The sequence below is a fragment of the Scophthalmus maximus genome, chromosome 19 (assembly GCF_022379125.1).
Source record: "Scophthalmus maximus strain ysfricsl-2021 chromosome 19, ASM2237912v1, whole genome shotgun sequence".
Classification (NCBI taxonomy): Eukaryota; Metazoa; Chordata; class Actinopteri; order Pleuronectiformes; family Scophthalmidae; genus Scophthalmus; species Scophthalmus maximus.
Genome location: NC_061533.1, coordinates 1,826,234 through 1,847,673, shown reverse-complemented (window position 1 = coordinate 1,847,673; position 21,440 = coordinate 1,826,234). Strand labels below are relative to the sequence as shown.

Sequence of the window (21,440 nt, the reverse complement as noted above, 5' to 3'; positions counted from 1 at the left end):
ATTTCGAAAGCAACAACAACCCAGGAAGCACAAGGCGGAGCTCGGCGATCAGCTGACTGAATTGTTGACAAAGCAGACTTGTGTGTACTCGTCCGGAGGAGGAGGAAGAAGAGCAGAGACTCGCCGACAGCTCCGGCAGCGAGTCAAGGGCCAGGCCGAGTCCGATGTCCGCTTCACGGCCTCCTGTGATTCTGAACATCCTGTCCTTCGTGTGTGTGGTGTCCGTCTGAGGCCGGGACACGCGAGAGGTGGAACGAGGAAGGAGAGGAAAGAAGAAACGAGTCTCGGGACAGAGACACCGGCGCCGGTATGGACGAGCCGAGCGAGAGGAGGCGGCTGCTGGACGCGGAAGGTGCGGAGCAGGATCCCGCGGGACGCGAGTCGGAGCAGGACGTTTATCTGAGGTCGGAGCACAAAGACTCTCAGATACTGGGTTTAACTACACACCGTGAATGCGCCTTGTCGATCGATCCAATCGTTTTCAAATAACAAACTTAGCTTGAAAACAAACTTCATGTAAAATAAACTTAACTTGAAAACAAACTAAACCTAAAAATGAACTTAACTTGAAAACAAACTTCATGTAAAATAAACTTAACTTGAAAACAAACTAAACCTAAAAATGAACTTAACTTGAAAACAAACTTCATGTAAAATAAACTTAACTTGAAAATAAACTTACTGGAAAAGAAACTTTACGTAAAACAAACTTAACCCAGAAACAAACTAAATCTTAAAATAAACTTAACTTGAAAACAAACTCTATGTAAAACAAACCTAACCCAGTCTGTCACGGTTGAATGATCATTTTATTGTCCCGGGTGTTGGATTATATATCAAGCGAGATTCTGCTTCTCAGTTTAATCAATGTATTTTACTGACTAGCTTATTAGGGGCTTATTATTATTATTATTATTGTTATTATTATATAGTGACTATGTAGTGATATGGGATGTTGGAACCATAGCACGATAACACTATTTATACTTGACTTAAGTATTCTTTTTTCTTCTTGTTAAAGTTAAAGAAAGTTCTCTTGATTCCAATGTTATAAATATTGTCTTCCTAGCGTGTGTGTGTCACATGAACTGTTTGGTCCAATCGTGTCAGCCGCAAAACAAAAAGAGGAAGAACAAACCAGTGTGACCGGGAGGTTCAGAGACTCGTTCCACTCCCTCAGATCACCGTGGAAACTGTCCATCACCAGTTCTCACAGGAGTTTGTCTGATCTGATCAACAGTTCAAGTTTGCGGTGACGTCAATGGCCTCTTCTTTCTTCTTCTTCTCCGCAGCAAAGTGCAGAACAGGAAGTTGTACCTGGCGACGTTGGCGTCCGTCCTGGGTCCCATGAGCTTCGGCTTCGTGCTGGGCTACAGCTCGCCGGCCCTCCCCGAGCTCACGCACATCGCCGACCCACGGCTGCGGCTCGACAATGTCCAGGCTTCCTGGTTCGGGGTATGACGTCGTGACGACACTATATATATATATATATATTAACTCGAAAACAAAATCAATGAAGTGTGTTTAGGTTTTTTTTTGTGGTTTCCTGAACTCGTGCGCTCTGTGATCCTCTCAGTCCATCGTGGCGATGGGGGCGGCGGTCGGCGGCCTCCTGGGCGGTTGGCTGGTGGACAAGATCGGCAGGAAGCTCACCCTGATGTTCTGCTCGCTGCCGTTCGTCTTCGGCTTCACCGTCATCATCGCGGCGCAGAACGTGTGGATGCTCTACGCCGGCCGCGTGCTCACCGGCCTCGCCAGCGGGGTCACGTCGCTCGTCGTGCCGGTGAGAAGCACAGTTTTACTCCCACTGTTTGTGATCCAGCGCCAACACCACCACAGACAGTCACACTGATAATCTGATTAACTATGATGTGATCAGCCAGAAGGTCAAAGGTCAATTTCCTTCCTACAGTATCTGTGGTATTTTCACAGGAATGTCGGCAGAGCTGAGTTTTCTTTTCAAGGTCACGTTGACACAAGATAAAAATTACTTTTCAAGATGAACGACTTTAGCAGTAGCAACTTTTTTGATCATCAATTAATCAATACATTATTTATAAAGGGGAATTGCCTGACTTTTTTTTCCCGGTTTCTGTGTTCTGTCTTATTGTAAATTGAAAACATTTGGATTTTAGAATATTGAAAAAAAGACAAAAGTAATTTCTTCGGTTTTATTTGCCAAACAATTAATCAATAAATCAGTTAAACAGGAAAGTTATCAACATATATTTAAAACAAAATATATAATTAACCAGTGTTCTGGACAAACGATAATGTTTCTATGACTAAAATGCCTGAGATCTTCTCTCACCGCAGCTTTATATCTCGGAGATGGCGCACGAGCGAGTCCGCGGGACGCTGGGCTCCTGTGTGCAGCTCATGGTGGTGCTCGGCATCATGGGAGTTTATCTGGCAGGTATGTAAGAGCTCCGATTGATCGGGGGTTTATACTGTACATTTCATGTTCAACAGTCAGTTGAACATGAGAGAAAGAAAAAGGAGACGATAAAAACAAAGTTCTGTGGGAGTTTGTGGATCCTGAGCAGACCTGCGCATGGGGCAAAATGTCCCACAAGGCCGTCAAATTATGCAACGTTGAATTTTTTACAACATCCAGCAATTTGACCCGTCGCTACACTAGAGCACATTCCTCCTTAAATTCAATCAGGCCGCGACGAATCTGCCACAGTGTCACTGGGAAATCAGAGAAAATGTCTGGAGACGTACAAACTCGCAGTCTAATGGATTCTCTCTCTCCCGCTCCGTGTTCCATCTGATCCACCGGGTTTACTGGAAATCTGTTCAGGGAGTCTTTTGTGTGTAATCTTGGGCTGCAACTACAGATTAGTTTCACTGTCGATTCATCTGTGGATTGTTTAATCGATGAGTTGTTTGGTCCATGAAATGGTGAAAAATGTCGATTGTGTTTCCCTAAACCACAAGATGATGTTTTGTTTTGTCCACACACCAAAAGATATTCTGCTTACTGTCACAGAGGAGCAAAGAAACCAGAGAATATTCACAGTTAAGAAGCTGAAATCAGAGAATTCTGACTCAAAATAATTGGGGATTAATTAAGTAATCGATTACTAATCGATTAATCAATTAACTGTTGCAGCTCCTGCTGACGAACAAAACGAACCAACAGACGGGTGAAAACATCTCCTATAAAAGAATAAAGATATAAAAGATAAGGAGATACAAACAGACAGAATTATAAAATGCCAGTTTCCTGAGAGTTTGTTCCTCTTGGATCCAGAGAAACTAAACCCTGCCTAGAGTTTTGACTCGGTGACCAAACTACCACGGCAGTTTACAACGTTGTTAATCTTACTACAACCACCACTATGACAGGAGCTCTGGGTAAAGCAGAGTCACATAATATGCTGTTTATAAAAGCTCCGGACTCAAAGGTCGTGAAGAAGAGTGGACCAGAATCAGGGCGTCACGTGACGCCGTCGGCCTCTGATATGATCAGACTCACTCACTCACTCACTCACTCACTCACTCGCCGCTCGGACCTGCGTGAACGCGGCTGCTTCTCGCGCTAATCTCGTTAACTGCATGTCAGTGAAGACTGGCGCCGGGTCACGTGACCTCGGGTCGTCCCGTGGTGTTTGAGGTTCCTTGGCACTGCTCCGACTCAACTGGTTGTTGGTATATATGGTTTTTTAATCCTGTTTCCTTGAAGGTTGTTGCAAATTGCGATATATATACACATATATACATACATATATATATATATATGTATATATATATATATAAAACTATGAGGTAAAAGATTAAATCAGTTTGTGGTTAAATAAATTCAGATGACAGAACTTTTTACGGCGAGAGCTCGACTGACGCTGGATCCTTGGAGCTTAACGTCTGAGACCAACACTGTTTTCATATGAAGCTGGAAATAATCACAAAGAACCAAGATTCAGAAACATTTCAAAAAGAAAAAGACAAGAAGTTGTTTCACGTAAAATTAAGGAGAAATATTTGAGAAGATGTGAATATTTTTATGATATTAGGGAGTAAAATATTTCTAATAACGATATATATATCTATATATATCAATATATATAGATATATATAGATATATATATATATCTATATATATTTTAGAGTAAAACATTTGGCAATGATTCGTTGTTGTTATCAAAATGTAATTGAGGCTTGATATTTTACACTTTAACCATAAACTTTCTTATAAATAACTATAAATAAAATTAATACACAAATACAACCAACTACATCTTGAACTTGAATTATTAATGTAAAAGAGATTTTTTCACTGGAAAACTGGAAACGGTTCATTCATTGTATCGAGGCTGAAATCTCTGAGACAACTGTTCCGAAAAAATCTGGACAAAACATCTAAATTCGCTGCTTGGCAACGGGACGGTGTGTTGCTGTGTCATTTGTGATGAAGGGCTACGGGACCAATAAATGACTTCATTATCTAAAGATCCGTTTACAGTTTTAGAAAAATCTCCTGTCACTGAAGAGAAGCCGATCTCTTATCTGGACTAACCTGATGCAAAATGAGGAAACGTTCCTCCTCATCTGCTTCTCTTGTCACGAACCGTGTGCAGCCCAGAACACGACACTGAGGTCATTGTGGGAAACTCAGTGGAACAATCGCATCAGCAGAAAAAAATATTTTTAGACGCAAGCAGATGAAGACGTTCGTGAGGCTCCTGACCTGACAAGGCTCCTCTTGTGTCAAGGTTCCCCTCGTCCACTCGTGGTCGCTGGTTGGAACCGTTAAGTCGACCGGACTTTGCAAATTCATCATATTAATGTTATTATTATAATTTTATATATTTTAATGTTTTTTAATGATGTGCTACACTATAAAGAAAAACGAAACTATGGTAATGAGCCTTTAAAATATACATTTGACTTATATAGAAGATGAGCCACCTGCTAACGCCACAGACAATAGTGCTAATGATTCTGAATGTGTCCGAACAACCAGCACAAAGTAGAGAGACACGCACAAACAAAAAAACAACTGCTTCATTGACTGTATCTATGCGAACGACGTCTGCCGCAGGTCTCTTCCTGGACTGGCGCTGGCTGGCGATCTGCTGCTCCGTCCCGCCGACGCTGCTGATGGTCTGCATGTGCTTCATGCCCGAGACGCCGCGGTTCCTGCTATCCCAGGGCAAGAGGCGCGAGGCCGAGGACGCTCTGCGCTTCCTGCGAGGACCGGACGCGCCCGTCGAATGGGAGTGCGCTCGCATCGCAGACGCCTGTCAGGAGCGGGTGAGTGAAAAATACCCCAGACTGCTCAGGTCAAAGGGTCAAACGGCCCCAAACGATGAAATGTTTTGTCAGTGGGAACTGTTGCGTGGCCTGATGTCATCCGCTGCGGTCTTTCCTCTTCTCGCTCAGAGCTCTGGTTTGCGTATGTCCGACCTGAAGGACCCCGGCGTCTACAAGCCTCTGGTGATCGGCGTCATGCTGATGGTCTTCCAGCAGATGACGGGCATCAACGCCATCATGTTCTACGCCGAGAACATATTCGAACAAGCACATTTTAAGGTGAGGGTTGTTGTTTTTTTGAAGCGTTATTTATTTAAACATGTTCAGTTTGGAACAAAAACTGGATCGACAAACTTGCACAGATTCCAGTTAAATATGGTGAAAAACACAGATACACTTGATTCAGTTCCATTCATTCCTGTCAAATCGAGCTCAGGTGGTTGATGAGAATGCAGAGTCAAAAGTCATGGTTTGTGGGGTGCCACAGGGTAGAATACTGGGCCCATAGTTTTTTCTATGATAAATAAATGACTTAAAAGCAGCGGCCTCATCATGATTTTACCAAAATTAGCTTCAGATTGATCTTAATTAGATTTTCGTCTATGCCGATACCGATATTAGGAAGTAAAAATATTCCGATACAGATATATCTGCACATATTTAGCCCCTCTTTCCATATGAACTGCTAAGGGACTGAATTGCTTTGAAATTTAAAGAATAAAACGTGATACATTGAAGGATGAAGATGCAGAATTATTGTTGTTATTTGTTGGTGGAAACACAGTTTTGACAGACGTGAACATTTTGTCTGTTTTTCAGGAGAGCGACCTGGCGTCGGTGATCGTGGGGCTGATTCAGGTTGTCTTCACCGCGGTGGCGGCGCTGATCATGGACAAGGCCGGAAGGAAAGTCCTTCTCATCATCTCAGGTACTTTCATTCACCATTAAATTTATAAAGACAAAGAATCAAAAACTCTTGCTGAGTTTCAAGGAGTTGACAATGGACCAAATACACTCGCAGTGCAAAACATGAATAAAATCGTCCATGGTTCATGACGGCTTCTGTTCGTCTTCCCACCAATAAAAAAATCAAGGTGTCGCCATGGTGATCAGCAACGCCGCCTTCGGGGTTTACTTCTACCTGATCACCAAACCGAACGCCGGCGTCTCGCTCGGCCTCTTGAGCGCGGCCAGTGAGGAACCCCAGGCCGACCTGGCCTGGCTGGCCCTGGCCAGCATGGCGGTCTTCATCGCAGGTGAGCTCCGATCCAGTCCCAGATCCTTTGTTTAAATGGGCAACCGGATAGTTCAGCTATCGGCTGATGAGCAGATGATTTTAGCCCTTCATTTGTGGGTGTGTCCATAGTCCGTCAAGCCACGTGACTCATCGTTTTGCGTCCTCAGGCTTCGCTCTGGGTTGGGGTCCGATCCCGTGGCTCGTCATGTCGGAGATTTTCCCCGTCAACGTGAGGGGGTTCGCCAGCGCCGTCTGCGTCCTCACCAACTGGGGCATGGCGTTCCTCGTCACCAAAAGCTTCCAAGATATGATGGTGAGTCTCAACGACGTGCTAATGTGAAGATTTTAACTTGTTTTCTTTGTTCGCTATTCCTATTGATAATTAATAAAATATATATTTCGATTTTTGTTCATTTGTACAACAAAACTCTTTAACGTTCTTTACATGTGATGTAAAAATAATTAAGACAAGATACAAAAAACACAAGGTAATACTAAAAGACATAAAAAAGCAATTAAAGAGTTTAAAAAAAAGTATATAAACAAAAGCCCGTATATACAGTCCTGTTTGTGTTTTCTTCCTCTGTGAACTTGACCGAGATCCTTCCGTGTCCACGTAACAGAGTCTTCTGACCAGCGCCGGGACCTTCTGGTTGTTCGCCTCCATGTGCATCCTCAACGTCGTCTTCACCATTGCCTTCATCCCCGAAACCAAGGGCAAGACGCTGGAGCAGATCGAGGCCACGTTCAGAGGAGCGTCGTCGCGTCCGTGAGCTGAACTGAACTGAAGCGGCAGCCGGGGGCGTAAAAATCCTCTCGTGTTTCGTCGTCCAAAGAATCTGATAAAATACCGTTTTTTGTGTCCAGTAAATGGCAACTAAATAATAATCCCAAGGGCGTTTTTGAAAACCGAATAAAACAAAAGGCTAATTTTCAAGCGCTCGGTTGCGAGGAGGGCGACACTCAGTGAGGAGATGGGAAACTCTGACCTCAGTGGTGGAGATGAACCAACAACAACATCTGAGCCGCAAGATGCTTCTACCTCCAGGAACACGGCTCCACGCTGCCCCCTGCAGGCCGCGCTGCTGTAACTCACCTTGTTCCTTAGTCTCCACACGCAGATCAGCAAAGTTCCTCTGAGAGCAGGTTTTCAATTGCACTATAATTCTTTTGTATGACAGGACTTCTTGGACATGGTGAAGGTTTCAGACGTCTCCCTTCTTTGGTGTAATTAAGGTTCATTCCAATTAAACTTTTAAGTCTCTTTTCTAAGGTTGTTGTTGTAAAACGTTTGTATTTTCCATCCTCCTGCGAAAAAAACAGACAGTTAAGCTTTAAGTTGTGGCATTATAGTTTCGGGGAAACAAAATCATTTTTCATGTACTTTTTGTTGTGGTTACAGTTCTCCCTCTTATGGTTAATTCTGTATCGTGAAAAGATTTTTTCCGTGAGGAATATGTTTAAAGATCTTATAAAAAAAAAAGATCATGCTTTGCATGTTTTATACAATTATAGAATTGTAGGGAGAAAAATGTGGGTTGTGTCATTGATGACGAAACGAACGCACCCTGAAGTGACTGTTATTGTAATTGTATGTCGTCACAGAATCACAAAAAAATAAAACAACTGACAACCGTGAAGCCTCTGTAGAAAGAATGTGGGTGAGTCTAATGTCATTGATTTTCTCTTGGAATTTTCTTCTAAAGGAAATTATATCAATTATATGTTTCCATATATTTGATTCCATGTGCGCCAGAAGAAGTGACTAGATAGATAGTGATCATCCAACTCTTTTAATTTTTATTTTCTATATATGATCTCTTGGTGTTTGTTTTGCTATGATAATGATAAAATTGTTCCGCTCTTTTGAAATTAATAATTTACTAATTATTTAAAGTACCAAATGAAGCTCTTTGTGTCAGTTGCTCCACAGCAACTTTCTAAGTGTGTGTATGAAAATTAATAATGCCATAAAATCACAGGTTTGTAGAACACAACGTGTGCTATCTAACTATATATCCGTCTATCTATATATCTATCTATATATCAACCAGCCATCTATCTGATCTTTGTTGTTTCTTCACATAACACATTTGGAAAGTCTACACCTTATATATATGTACGTATATATATATATATATATATATATATATATATATATATATATATATATATATATATATATATATATACATATATATATATGTATATATATATACATATATATAATTCATTTATTTTAGTTTATATTTAGTGTTTTTATCCGGTGTTAGGCGTTAACTGCATGCCAGTGAAGACTGGCGTCGTGTCACGTGACGTTCCTTGGCACTGCTCCGACTCAACTGGTTGTTGGTATATATGTTTTTTTAATCCTGTTTCCTTGAAGGTTGTTGCAAATTACGATATATATATACATTGCGTTGTCTTATTAAATTAAATCCAATTAAATTTAATTATAAAAAAAACAAAAAAAACAACAACAGTTTTCTAGGCGGTTTGAATTCTGAGTTTGCGCCCTTTAATTTTATGACTTTTCAAAATAAAAGCCGAATCGGGTAGATCTTCCACCGACGAGACGTTTGTACATTCATTTTTTGTTCTTGAGTTTCATTAATTACACTAAATAAAATACAAGACGATGAATTAATTAAAGTGCTTCTTTGAATAATACCTACATTTCATAAATGTTACATTATTTTCACTCTGTGGAACTATTGTGAAAGCTGCCCCTCACGCGTTTCCGGTCCGCGGGCAAAAAAAAAAAAAACAAATAACAAAAAACCCGGAAACGCTTCTGCCCCCCGGTGTCACCTCGCTTGTCGTCCGGGTTCCCCCTCCGGTGTGTGCGCTGCTGCCGCTGCTCCGGCTCCGACACTCGGGGGATGTTGCTGCCGCCGCCGCCGCGGACGAGATGGAGTTGAACCATAAAAGCAGGAGAGAGTCGGACAGAGTTTGAGAGACAAAGAGGAGCAGGGGAGGAGGGCTCATACGTCACCTGTCCGCCCGAGCCCCGCCGGACGGGGGAACACCAGCACCGGAGGACGAGTGTGAGAAAGTCGCGGTGGGAAGATGAAGCTGCTGAAGCCGAGCTGGGTGAGCCACAACGGTAAGATGGTGCAGGAATCTGTCGGAGCAAGTTGGGCTTTTGTTGTCGAGGAGGAGGAGGAGGAGGAGGAGGAGGAAGGAGGGAGATGACGAGGAGGAGGCATCATGGTGGTCGACACTTGTTTGACTTGTTCCCCACTTGAACTCCTCAACCACATTGTATCCAACAGGTGAACACGCACCTGGCGGTCGTGTCACTCAGTCTCTCCCTCCATGTTTGATGTGTGCTAACTGCAGCTAGCTCCGTTAGCTAGTTAGCTCCTCCCGGCTAGCTAGCTGACTGTTAGCTTAACTTATCCGACACACACGATGAATACTTCACCCAGTGAACACGAACGTCGCTTCACGTGTTCGTATGTTTACGAAGAAAAATATTGTATCCGACGTGTTATTGTGAAGAAGAAGAAGAAGAAGAAGAAGCTCGAGCTGAAGATTCAAAAACACACGATTGTTTTTGTGTGTGGAATCTGCGAATCAGCTGTCAGTTTTTTAAAAAGTTGACCGTTAGAGACGAGGAGCAGTTATTAGTATTATCTCTCCTCGTGTAATATTACGTGTGATATTTCCCCCATGTAGACATAATTATGAACCATGTCGTTAGGCGATTTTTAAAATGTTTCCTCCACAAGAAATAGATTCTCAAAACCTTCCCCCAAGTTTATAATGTTCTTAAACGAATGTATTAGATTATATATACATATATGTATGTTTGTGTATATATATGTGTATGTGTATATACACCTACATATATATGTGTGTGTGTGTGTGTGTATATATATGTATGTTTATATATATATATGTTTATATATATATATATATATATATATATATATATATGTGTGTGTGTGTGTATGAAAAGCAAATACAGATGACAAATGCAACCAAATGAATTAAGAAGAAAAACATTTATTTTCTGACCTGGCATGTAAAAACATCGATGCACACTGTAAAGGATCAGATCTGTTTGGATGATAATATCGGTCGGGCTCTAGAATTTTTACCTTGTCGTGAAAATCTTTGAAGTTGATCTTTGAAGTTTTGTCTGACATTCTTAAAGGAATTTCCCACAGAAATAATAATGTATATTTCCCCATGTGTACATATTTTTAATGTTTATTGATAATTTCTGTCCTTCCTTATTGATCTTGTCTCTCGTTTAATACTTTTCAACTCAGATATACTGTATGACTTACATACTTTTGTTGCATCTGTATCATCTGCAAATACTTTATACTTTTGTTTCTTATCTAAGAAGTGAATGATTTTGTGTTTCAGTTGGTTCCGTAGGTTTCAGGTCGATTGTCGTCACAGATGGAAGTCGTTTTTGTTTATTCATTCATTCATAATACCGATACCGAAGTCTTTCACGGACATATCGTATCAGCGCTTATGTTTACTGATATGAAATCTTTTATTGTACAGATTCAACTGTATTTTATATCAAACATATTGTTTATTTTCTTTATTCAAGTTCTACACATTTGGTTGTATTTGCATTTTTCTTTATATTTATAGTTATTTATAATAAAGTTTATGGTTAAAACTAAAATATCAAGCCTCAATTACATTTCTTTGTCATAAAGGTTTGATAACAACGTCTTAGGAATCATTGACAAAAAAAAAATTTATCGGCTCCAATAATTACCTAAAATAATTCACAGGAGAGTAAAGGAAATGTAACATAACTTCCATAGCAGCTACTTTGTGTCTTTTTTCCAGTCCTCTGCTTCTGTTTCGTCTCCTGTCGACTTCACTGACCGACGTCACTTTGTGTTTTGCAGGCAAACCCATATTTTCAGTGGACATTCACCCAGATGGGACGAAATTTGCGACTGGTGGACAAGGTGAGAGCAGAACTGGGACTTTGTCTCCGAGGACTTCCTCTTGGTGGAAACTGACAGTTTTTCGTGTCAGTTCCTGTTTTGAAAGTGGATCAAACTTTAAATGAGACGTTTAGATTAGAGAATAGATTTCTCTATTTTTCCTGATCATCAGAAACAAAACAAAATCTGACCATACTTAATATTTTTACAGTTTGTAGCTCTAATCACTTTCTGGGTTTCAGACGGTTCAAACACTTCATCATTCTGTCGTGTGTGTGTTGTGTATTAAATGTTGTATTGTTTCTAGGGGAGGATTCTGGGAAGGTGATGATCTGGAACATGGCGCCAGTCCTCCGAGAGGAGGACGAGAAGAACGAGAATGTTCCCAAAATGCTTTGCCAGATGGACAATCACCTAGGTAACCGGCCTCACTCTCCGTTATCACGTTTTCAGTAGAATTGTTTGGTGGACAAATGTGCAGATTCTTTCTCCTCAGATCTAAAGATACTTTTGTGTTTCTGGATTAACTTTTTGAATTTTTTTCTCTCACTGATAACAAACGTGACCATTAACCCACAAAATTAAAATGTTCTTTTACAAATGATTACCGATTTTTTAAATTTTTTACATGAAGTGTATACGATTAAAATCGCTCACTGCACCTTTAACTATGTCTGCGTGTGTCTCTGCAGCATGTGTGAACTGTGTGCGCTGGTCCAACAACGGACTGTACCTGGCATCAGGAGGAGACGACAAGCTGGTCATGGTGTGGAGGAGAGCTGCGTACGTACACACTCACACACACGCACCTTGTTTAAGGTTTTGTGTCTTTTTTGTGTTGAACAGTCGGAGCTGCTGGTTTGTGTTGACTGTGTGTTTGTGTGTGTCTGAAGACTCATTGGCCCGAGCACGGTGTTCGGCTCGAGCAGCAAACTGGCGAATGTGGAGCAGTGGAGGTGTGTCACAATCCTGAGGAACCACACCGGAGGTAAAGACGCTCAAACATATACACTGCAAGTAAAACACATGCAGGTTAACATGTATACGTACAGGCAGTGATTTCAGTGTGTGTGTGTGTGTGTAGATGTGATGGATGTGGCGTGGTCTCCTCACGACGTGTGGCTGGCCTCCTGCAGCGTCGACAACACCATCGTCATCTGGAACGCTCGCAAGTTCCCAGGTACGACACTCGTCCGACGCAAAAAAAACAAAATGGACGACATGTTACGTTGGAGCCATGGCTGCATTTATAAATGTGTCATCAGCAGAAAATGAAAAGAGAACATGACGCATTTTAAAATCCTCGACTATCCGACGTCAGACGTCGTTGGAGCAGGATTTATTTCTCGGCAGCTCGTCATCCATTTTGTTCCTCTGTCTCTGCGTCTCCAGAGATGGTGACATGTCTGCGAGGACACACCGGCCTGGTGAAGGGCCTGACCTGGGACCCGGTGGGGAAGTACATCGCCTCGCAGGCCGACGACCACAGCCTCAAGGTGTGGAGGACGATGGACTGGCAGATGGAGGCCAACATCACCAAACCCTTCAGCGAGGTACAAAGACATATTTACTACGTGGAAACGTCTGCGCTCGTCATCATCGTGTGATTACAACTCGTTTATATCTGTTTTATTCTGTCTCAGTGCGGCGGGACGACCCACGTCCTGCGTCTGTCCTGGTCCCCGGACGGTCAGTACCTGGTGTCAGCTCACGCCATGAACAACTCGGGCCCCACGGCTCAGATCGTGGAGAGAGACGGCTGGAAGACCAACATGGACTTCGTGGGCCACCGGAAAGCCGTCACCGTGGTGGTAAGGACGTTTTAGCTTCGGGTTAATTAAATCTAAATATATAAATATAATTCTTCTCAGTGTTCTGATGTTTTTCATTTCTTCCTCTGTAGAAATTCAACCCAAAGATCTTCAAGAAGAAGCAGAAGAACGGCAGCTCTCCGAAGCCCAGCTGTCCGTACTGTTGCTGCGCCGTCGGCAGCAAAGACCGGTCGCTCTCCGTCTGGGTCCGTTTGGTTTGAATGGTTTTTAAAAATCTGTTTGAGATGATTCATCTCATAAATTATAACTTTAAATTTACCAAATTAGATTAATGTCAACTTAAAAAAAAAGAGGCAAAGCTGCTGTAGTTTTTGGTAGAAGTGGTTTCGAATTAGTTTTTGTAAGTATAATTTCTTTAACGGTGGAATTGTTTTTGAATCGTGACCGAGCTAACGTCTCTCCCTCGATCTCTCCTCCAGCTGACATCGTTGAAACGCCCCCTGGTGGTCATTCACGATCTCTTCGATAAATCCATCATGGACATCTCCTGGTGAGTCACGTGACACCGAGGCCGTCGGTTTCGAGACTTTCACACTGTGGCGACACCACCTGCAACGAAATGTTTATAATTATTATATTTTCATGGTCAGTTTAACCAACGTCTCTCTCATGACCACAGTCTATGAAGAAACTGATTTAATGAGGTTATGGAAACTAGTCTTACAGTGTGTGTGTGTGTGTGTGTGTGTGTGTGTGTGTGTGTGTGTGTGTGTGTGTGTGTGTGTGTGTGTGTGTGTGTGTGTGTGTGTGTGTGTGTGTGTGTGTGTGTGTGTGTGTGTGTGTGTGTGTGTGTGTGTGTGTGTGGGTGTGTGTGTGTTGGGTGCGTGTGTGTTGGGGTGCGTGTGTGTGTTGGGGTGTGTGTGTGTGTGTGTGTGTGTGTCTGTGTGTCAGGACTCTGACGGGTCTGGGGATGTTGGTGTGTTCGATGGACGGCACCGTGGCCTACCTGGACTTCTCACTGGACGAGCTGGGAGACCCGCTGAGCGAGGAGGAGAAGGTGAGACAGACTCCAGAAGTTTTTGATTATAGTCAGGTCTCTGTTCAACTCAAATCCAACTTCCTCCCCCCCCCTCTCTCTCTCCCCCTGTGGCGTACAGAACAGCATCCACCAGAACATCTACGGTAAGAGTCTGGCCATTACCAGCACCGAGGCCCAGCTCTCCACCACCATCATCGAGAACCCCGAAATCCTCAAGTACCAGCAGGAGCGACAGAACTCCCAGGCCAACGTGGGACTGGGCGGCGCCACCGCTGCTGCAGCCGCCGCCAGCGGGCCCGAATCCTCCACCCCAAAACTGAACAGCGTGATGAATGGAGAGTCTCTGGAGGACATCAGGAAGGTGGGAAAATGTAGAAGTGTCAGATGGCGAGTGTTTGGTTCTGAACATATTTAGTTTATAGACTTGAATCTCGTGTCTCATGTGTCATTTTGTTCCGCCCTCAGAACCTTTTGAAGAAACAGGTGGAGACGAGGACGGCGGACGGCAGGAGGCGGATCACGCCGCTGTGCATCGCTCAGCTGGACACGGGGTGAGTCTCTCACACACATACACACACACACACACACACACACACACACACACACACACGTGTCAACACACAGTGTGATGTGAGAACAGAGCAGCGGGTCATGCCATCTTTCGTCTTTTTCTCTCCCGCAGCGATTTCTCGCCAGCTCTGTTCAACAGCGCCCCCATCCTGCCCTCGGGCTCCTCCGTGTCCAACCAGCTCACCTCCCAGCTCAGCTCCGACTCCAGCCCGGGACAGGCCTCCTCCCTGGGGCTGAGGCCCGGCCACGACCCCATGCTCACCTCGCCTCCGGCCAAGGGCCTGGAGGACAACAAGGACGGGTAACGCAGACCGGGCCGGGGGGCGGGAGATTCTACTTTTCTTTTCTTTCCTTTTCCTTCGCCCCCTGATCTTCTCGCCCCCTCCTCTTTCCTTATTTTCCAGTGTGATGAAATCCACGCTGCTGCTCACGTCCGCCTCCAAGATCGAGCCGATGAAAGCGCTGGACTCCAGGTTCACGGAGAGGTCAAAGGCCACGCCGGGCGTCACGTCTGCCATAACCTCCATTGCCGGACTCACGCCTCTCGACAGGTCTCGGTACAAGTGAAACTGCTGTTGAGATGAAGTTGTTTACTGAGCTAAAACTGTTCCCCCCCAAAAAACAAACTGACGCCTCTCTGTTCTCGTCCCTTCAGGCCCAAAGACGCCGGCGTCTCTGTCCTGAAGGACGTGAAACACAAAGAGGACAGCAGCAGCGACAGCGAGGACAAGATGGCCTCCATCAACAAGAACCTGTCGTTCAACAAGAGGAAGCAGGATCTGCTGATGGATGGAGGGGAGGTGGTGGAGAAGAGGAAGAAGGGGCGGCCCCGGAAGGACAAGATGGCCCCCACCTTCCCGCAGCCCTTCACCCAGGTAGAGAGACGGAGACGGGTCGGAGAGGAAACTGAATATTCTGAACGATTTCCATTTTTAAGCAGCAGAGAAAGATGAAGAAGTGTTTTTGTTGTTGTTGCTTCTCTTCCTGGTCAGATCACTGCTCCGCCGGCCGAGCGCGAGCCGAGCAGAGCGGCAGCTCCTCCTCCTCCGGCGCCTGTCACAGTCCTCAGACTCCCGACTCCGAGTCCACGGAAGACGTTCAGTCTGCAGGTAAACACGACCACGTTTCATCGAGTGTTGTTCTGGTTCTTCTTCTGTCCAACAGGAAGAACTTATTCCTTAAGTCTGCACAATGTCATTATGTTTGTGTGCAGGTGAGCATGGAGCCGTCGGTGTTCCTGGAGGTGGAGAACGAGGTGTCGGTGGTGGCCGGGTCCAAGCTCAGCCAGCTGCGATGCTCCAGAGACGGACGCGACTGGAACACGCTGCTGCCCAGCTCCGTGGTCACCGCCGCAGGCAGCAGGTAGGAGGCGCTGCTCACACCTCACACACACAACGATGTCTCCACGAGTTCATCGACAACACTAAATCTTTCTCCTCTCCTTCAGCGACGTCCTGGCCGTCGCCTGCGAGGACAGGATGCTGTCGGTGTTCTCTTCCTGCGGCCGGCGGCTGCTTCCTGCCATCCAGATGGGCTCGCCGGTGTCCACGCTGCACTGCTCGGCCCACTTCGTCATGGCTCTGACGGCCGGAGCGGCGCTGTCCGTCTGGTCAGTGCTCGAACACTTTGTCAGGGGACGACTGTTCAGGATGTTTTAATTCACAACTGTGTTGATTTATAGTGTGTAATAGGGCCGCAACTAACGATTACATCATCGAGTAATGTATCGATTAGTTGTTTGGTTCATAAAGTGTCATAAAATGGTGAAAAAATATCGATCGTGTTTCCCAAACCCCCAAGATGATGTTGATTTTTGTCCACACACCAAAGATATTCTGTTCACTGTCACAGAGGAGCAAAGAAACCAGAAAATATTCACATTTAAGAAGCTGAAATCAGAGAATTTTGACTTTTTCTTTCATAAAAACTACTTGAAACGGTTAATTGATTATCAAAATAGTTTGCGATTAATTTAGTAGTCGATTAGTAATCGATTAACTGTTGCAGCTCTAATTTTTAATCTTTCTGACATGATTATTTTTCCGACTGTACCACAGTTTTATTTTCATCGAGGGGTTTTCATGCAGCAGCAGTCGTGTGTTCACTGATGTAATCTGAGATGAAAAAGTTTGTTAATCTGTTGTGTGTCTGTGTCTTTCAGGGACGTTCAGAAGCAAAAGGCTCTGGTGAAGAACGAGTCTCTGAAGACAATTTTATCTGGTGAGGAAACACATGAGAACAATAACAGCCTTTTATTAAGTTTTTTTATCATGATTTATTAAACTCACACTGATTTGACTTATTACAATAATCGTTGACATGTGGTAGTGTGTTTCTTAAAAACATAGAACCAATCCCTTTAAAAATACATTCAACACCTGATTTACCTGGAAGCTTTTCCACATGACGATGAGACGATTCATTCAATTTATTCAAAACATTGACACCAGATGAATGCGTCGTCTGATCGTCTCTATAAACCCGTTTGTGTGCGTCTGCAGGCGGCGACGTCACGGTGTCTCGGTCTCTGCTCACGCAGCAGGGCGTCCCGGTCGTGGGACTGTCCAACGGGAAGTCGTACTGCTTCAGCTCCTCGCTGGAGACGTGGTCAGACAAATTATTCTTATACATGTACATATATATATACATATACATATATATGTATATATATATATATATATATATTTGTACCATTTTAAAAATGTGATCTTTCCAGTGTTTGATAGTTTACTAACGATAAAGAAACTGTGCTCCGTCCGTCAGGACCCTGATCGCCGATAAAGGCGACTCCATGGTCCAGTGCGCCGACTTCAGGAGCTGCCTGCCCTCCCATGATGCATCTGTGTCCTCGGGGCCACTGGCCGTGATGCAGGGACGCAACCTCAAGTAGGACAAGCGTTTCATTGTCACCTTGTGTCTCTAAGATGTTGTAGAATATGTTTTTATATATATATTATATATGATAACACCCGGTTCCTGCAGTGCTGGCCGGCTGGCGTCCCGTCTCTCCTCCACCCCCCACCACCTGCAGCAGAGCATGACGCTCGCCTTCCTGGAGAACCAACTGGCGTCGGCTCTGACGCTGCAGTCGGCGCAGGAGTATCGCTACTGGCTGCTCGTCTACGCCCGGTTCCTCGTCAACGAAGGTTCGCAAAAACCATTGGCGAACACGACTTGAGTGTGTAGATGAAGTTAGGAACGATTCCTCTAACGGTACGTGTGTGTGTCTCGTTCCCTCCCAGGCTCGGAGTTCCGGCTCAGGGAGCTCTGTAAGGAGCTGCTGGGTCCCGTCCACAAATCCGCCGCCTCGTCCTGGGAGCCCACCACTCTGGTACGTCGACCACAATCTGCTGGTCGTTGGTTAAATCACAGCTGTCGCTACTTAGAAAACCCAAACATAGAACGATAGAAAATCATTCAACATTGAACTAATCATCAGAACGGTGATGGATGTTCTCATCTGGTCCTCAGGGTCTTCGTAAGCGCGATCTGCTGCGGGAGGTTCTGCCCGTCATCGGCGAGAACCTGCGCTTCCAGAGACTGTTCACGGAGTACCAGGACCAGCTGGAGCTGCTGCGCAACAAATAACACTCACAGATGGACACAGACATACACAATCACTCACTCGTGGACTCGTCATGGAACCGTCTCGCCTGGGTGAAAAGACTGTTTCACCAACTTGGGAAGCTTGAATCGCTCCAGGGTTTTCAGCCTCTGGGACTTTTCAGTGCTGTTGCTCATTGGGGACAAATGGGTGCTGCTTCTTCTTCTTCTTCTTCTTTTTCTTCTTTTTCTTCTTCTTCTTCTTCTTCATTTTTCCCGACCTGTGCACCCTCCTGCCCTGCTCATCATGAACTTGTGAAGATCAACTCCAGATAGAAAAACTTTAAGACGCTCACAAAAAGGTTGAATATGAATCAGAGCGGAGGCGAAGTAGCAAATACGCTTGACCAAAGTGAAGAGCCTTTCGAGTGTAGATGTACCCGCCCGCCCGCGTCTGCAGGGCGAACGAATCGACCGCCACAAAGCCGGAATGTTACAGGCCGACGCCGTTCCTGAATCTGCCAGTAGGTAACATTCATCGGCTGCCTTTTTAAAAACGTGACGTCACAGTCGGGCGCCGGCGAAGTGGAGGAGGAGGAAGATCATCAAATCTCTTCCACCGCCGGGAATCTGACGTACGGGATGGAACTCTGGGAAATAGTCAGAAAAGGGATCTCTGCTTTTTCACGTGGTGACGGAAAGTTTTGTCAAAAGCGTCAACGTGTAAATCAAAGAATCATCGCACATTTTTTAAAAACATGATGGAAAATCAAATCCAACGATTGAACTCATTGACATTTGTTTTTCATTTGTGTTGGATGAATGCGACGTGTTACTCAGATATTAATCTTCATCAGGACATTTCAGATCATCATATTCACCGTACGAACTCTACTGTCGTCTGCTCCTCCTGCTGCAGTTTTACCGTAAAAAACTTTTGTCTCGACTCGCATCCGAATGGATTAATCGTTAATGTCGGCTGCGCCAAGCAAATTCTTTCGGCGATTCGTTACGAGTCACGTGATTAAAACACAACCAGAGAATATTCGTCTGAGATGTCGGGAGGAATCTCACCAGGTTATTTGAAATTCGCTCGAGTGGAATCTTTTGAGGTCGAGCGAATTTATTAATTTATCGAGCGCGTTATTCCTCTCGCATCGTGTTTTGGTGTGAACCCACCATTTTGTTTCCTGGACATTGAACAGTCAAGATGTCTGACGCAATCAGCGATAATCAAAATAATCTCTCTTATTTGTTCTTTAAATAAAACTGAACCGTCGGTGGAACGTGCCTAAAAAACAAAGGGGCGATTGGCGTCGTCGAATTGTTTAAAAATCATGTGAACGTTTTGTTTAGTCAGATCAGTTTTGTCATCAGACAAAAAAATGTTGTATATGGATGATTTGCTCTCGTCCCCTCTGAAACACTTAACTTTTTTTGTTTTTTTGCTTCGTTCGATATCGTTTCCCTGGTAACAACCACTGAGAAATCTGTTTGATTTTATTTTTCAGGACAAAAGGAGAAAGTTTTGGTGTTTTTTTTTTTGTCTGACATCCATTAACTTGACATTCAAACCTGTTTCAACGGTCGATGAACTTTCACTTGAAGTATCAAAGTACTTTGTGTTTGTCTGCAGCGACCGTGTGTGTGTGTGTGTGTGTGTGTGTGTGTGTGTGTGTGTGTGTGTGTGTGTGTGTGTGTGTGTGTGTGTGTGTGTGTGTGTGTGTGTGTGTGTGTGTGTGTGTGTGTGTGTGTGTGTGTGTGTGTGTGTGTGTGTGTGTGTGTGTGTGTGTGTGTGTGTGTGTGTGTGTTCGTCTCCTGCTGTATTTCAAAACAGCACAACCGAGTCCAGAGGAAGAAGAATGAATCCGCTCTTTACTGTACAGCATTTTTCTTTTCCTATTCTTTCTTTCATTTTTTTTCCGTTTGTCATTTTTAAATGTTTGTATTAGGCAGTTTTTTTTGTTGTTTCCATTTTCTATAAGAAAAGAAGGAAAACGAGCGGAAAGTTTTTGCTTTTGATGAAAGAAAGTTAAAATTAAACAAATGAGGAACAAGGTGTTTTTTGGGTCATCTGCTTCTGGTTTTTCTTCATATCGGTTTTAGAAAGAAAAATACACAATTACTAACGTACTTATGATGCATGTAAAAGTTCTGTGTAACTTGGGGAATTGATTTATGCTCAGTAACATTTAAAAATGTTGTAAGATGAACAGTCATAACAGAACTTCACGAGCATTAGGTTTTTGGACAAATACTCATTTTGACCTGTTGGTGGCGCCAGAAGATAAAACCAGAAAGGTGAGTCAAAGTCTCTATATACAGTCTCTGATAGTCTTTATATAGTCATTGATACAGCTACTCCTGCCTTCTTTTGTCTCCTCTCCTCAGTGGATCCCTCTCCTCTCCTCTCCTCTCCTCAGTGGAACCCTCTCTGTGTCCTCCTCTCCTCAGTGGAACCCTCTCTGTGTCCTCCTCTCCTCTCCTCAGTGGAACCCTCTGTGTGTCCTCCTCTCCTCTCCTCAGTGGAACCCTCTCTGTGTCCTCCTCTCCTCTCCTCAGTAGAACCCTCTCTGTGTCCTCGACTCCTCTCCTCAGTGGAACCCTCTCTGTGTCCTCGACTCCTCTCCTCAGTGGAACCCTCTCTGTGTCCTCCTCTCCTCTCCTCAGTGGAACCCTCTCTGTGTCCTCCTCTCCTCTCCTCAGTGGAACCCTCTCTGTGTCCTCCTCTCCTCTCCTCAGTGGAACCCTCTCTGTGTCCTCCTCTCCTCTCCTCAGTGGAACCCTCTCTGTGTCCTCCTCTCCTCTCCTCAGTGGAACCCTCTCTGTGTCCTCGACTCCTCTCCTCAGTGGAACCCTCTCTGTGTCCTCGACTCCTCTCCTCAGTGGAACCCTCTCTGTGTCCTCCTCTCCTCTCCTCAGTGGAACCCTCTCTGTGTCCTCCTCTCCGTGTCCTCCTCTCCTCTCCTCAGTGGAACCCTCTCTGTGTCCTCCTCTCCTCTCCTCAGTGGAACCCTCTCTGTGTCCTCCTCTCCTCTCCTCAGTGGAACCCTCTCTGTGTCCTCGACTCCTCTCCTCAGTGGAACCCTCTC

The 21,440-nt window shown here is 44.4% G+C and overlaps 2 protein-coding genes across 3 annotated transcripts; both read left to right on the top strand.

Annotated features, from left to right (window-relative positions):
- Positions 1 to 98: 98 nt before the first annotated feature.
- Positions 99 to 8,136, top strand: slc2a8 (solute carrier family 2 member 8). The gene is made up of 10 exons (XM_035640226.2): positions 99 to 404; positions 1,293 to 1,455; positions 1,577 to 1,783; positions 2,317 to 2,416; positions 5,048 to 5,259; positions 5,389 to 5,538; positions 6,079 to 6,187; positions 6,354 to 6,515; positions 6,664 to 6,809; positions 7,120 to 8,136. The coding sequence occupies exons 1-10, from the start codon at positions 310 to 312 to the stop codon at positions 7,267 to 7,269; spliced, it is 1,494 nt and encodes a 497-aa protein (XP_035496119.1). The 5' UTR covers positions 99 to 309; the 3' UTR covers positions 7,270 to 8,136.
- A 1,163-nt stretch (positions 8,137 to 9,299) lies between these two features.
- On the top strand, positions 9,300 to 20,409 carry LOC118314156 (protein HIRA). Of its 2 annotated transcripts, none has more exons than XM_035640383.2 (25): positions 9,300 to 9,602; positions 11,383 to 11,445; positions 11,732 to 11,842; positions 12,117 to 12,207; positions 12,318 to 12,412; positions 12,509 to 12,604; positions 12,817 to 12,977; positions 13,068 to 13,235; positions 13,328 to 13,441; positions 13,676 to 13,746; positions 14,148 to 14,253; positions 14,354 to 14,596; positions 14,701 to 14,786; positions 14,918 to 15,106; positions 15,210 to 15,356; positions 15,461 to 15,680; positions 15,798 to 15,914; positions 16,019 to 16,167; positions 16,253 to 16,414; positions 16,967 to 17,025; positions 17,307 to 17,412; positions 17,569 to 17,691; positions 17,788 to 17,951; positions 18,048 to 18,136; positions 18,277 to 20,409. In XM_035640383.2, exons 1-25 carry the CDS (start codon positions 9,566 to 9,568, stop codon positions 18,391 to 18,393), a joined length of 3,084 nt encoding a protein of 1,027 aa, XP_035496276.1. In that variant the 5' UTR covers positions 9,300 to 9,565; the 3' UTR covers positions 18,394 to 20,409. The 2 variants fall into 2 exon arrangements, with proteins under 2 accessions (XP_035496276.1, XP_035496275.1); XM_035640382.2 differs by having other exon boundaries at positions 9,301 to 9,602; positions 15,210 to 15,362.
- Positions 20,410 to 21,440: the final 1,031 nt, after the last annotated feature.

Coding starts and splice junctions, on each gene's coding strand:
- slc2a8 (XM_035640226.2), top strand. CDS start 310: ATGGACGAGCCGAGCGAGAGGAGGCGGCTGCTGGACGCGGAAGGTGCG. Junction 5,260..5,388: donor CAGACGCCTGTCAGGAGCGG/GTGAGTGAAAAA, acceptor CTTCTCGCTCAG/AGCTCTGGTTTGCGTATGTC. Junction 5,539..6,078: donor TCGAACAAGCACATTTTAAG/GTGAGGGTTGTT, acceptor TCTGTTTTTCAG/GAGAGCGACCTGGCGTCGGT.
- LOC118314156 (XM_035640382.2), top strand. CDS start 9,566: ATGAAGCTGCTGAAGCCGAGCTGGGTGAGCCACAACG. Junction 15,363..15,460: donor ACGCCTCTCGACAGGTCTCG/GTACAAGTGAAA, acceptor TCGTCCCTTCAG/GCCCAAAGACGCCGGCGTCT. Junction 18,137..18,276: donor CCTGGGAGCCCACCACTCTG/GTACGTCGACCA, acceptor TCTGGTCCTCAG/GGTCTTCGTAAGCGCGATCT.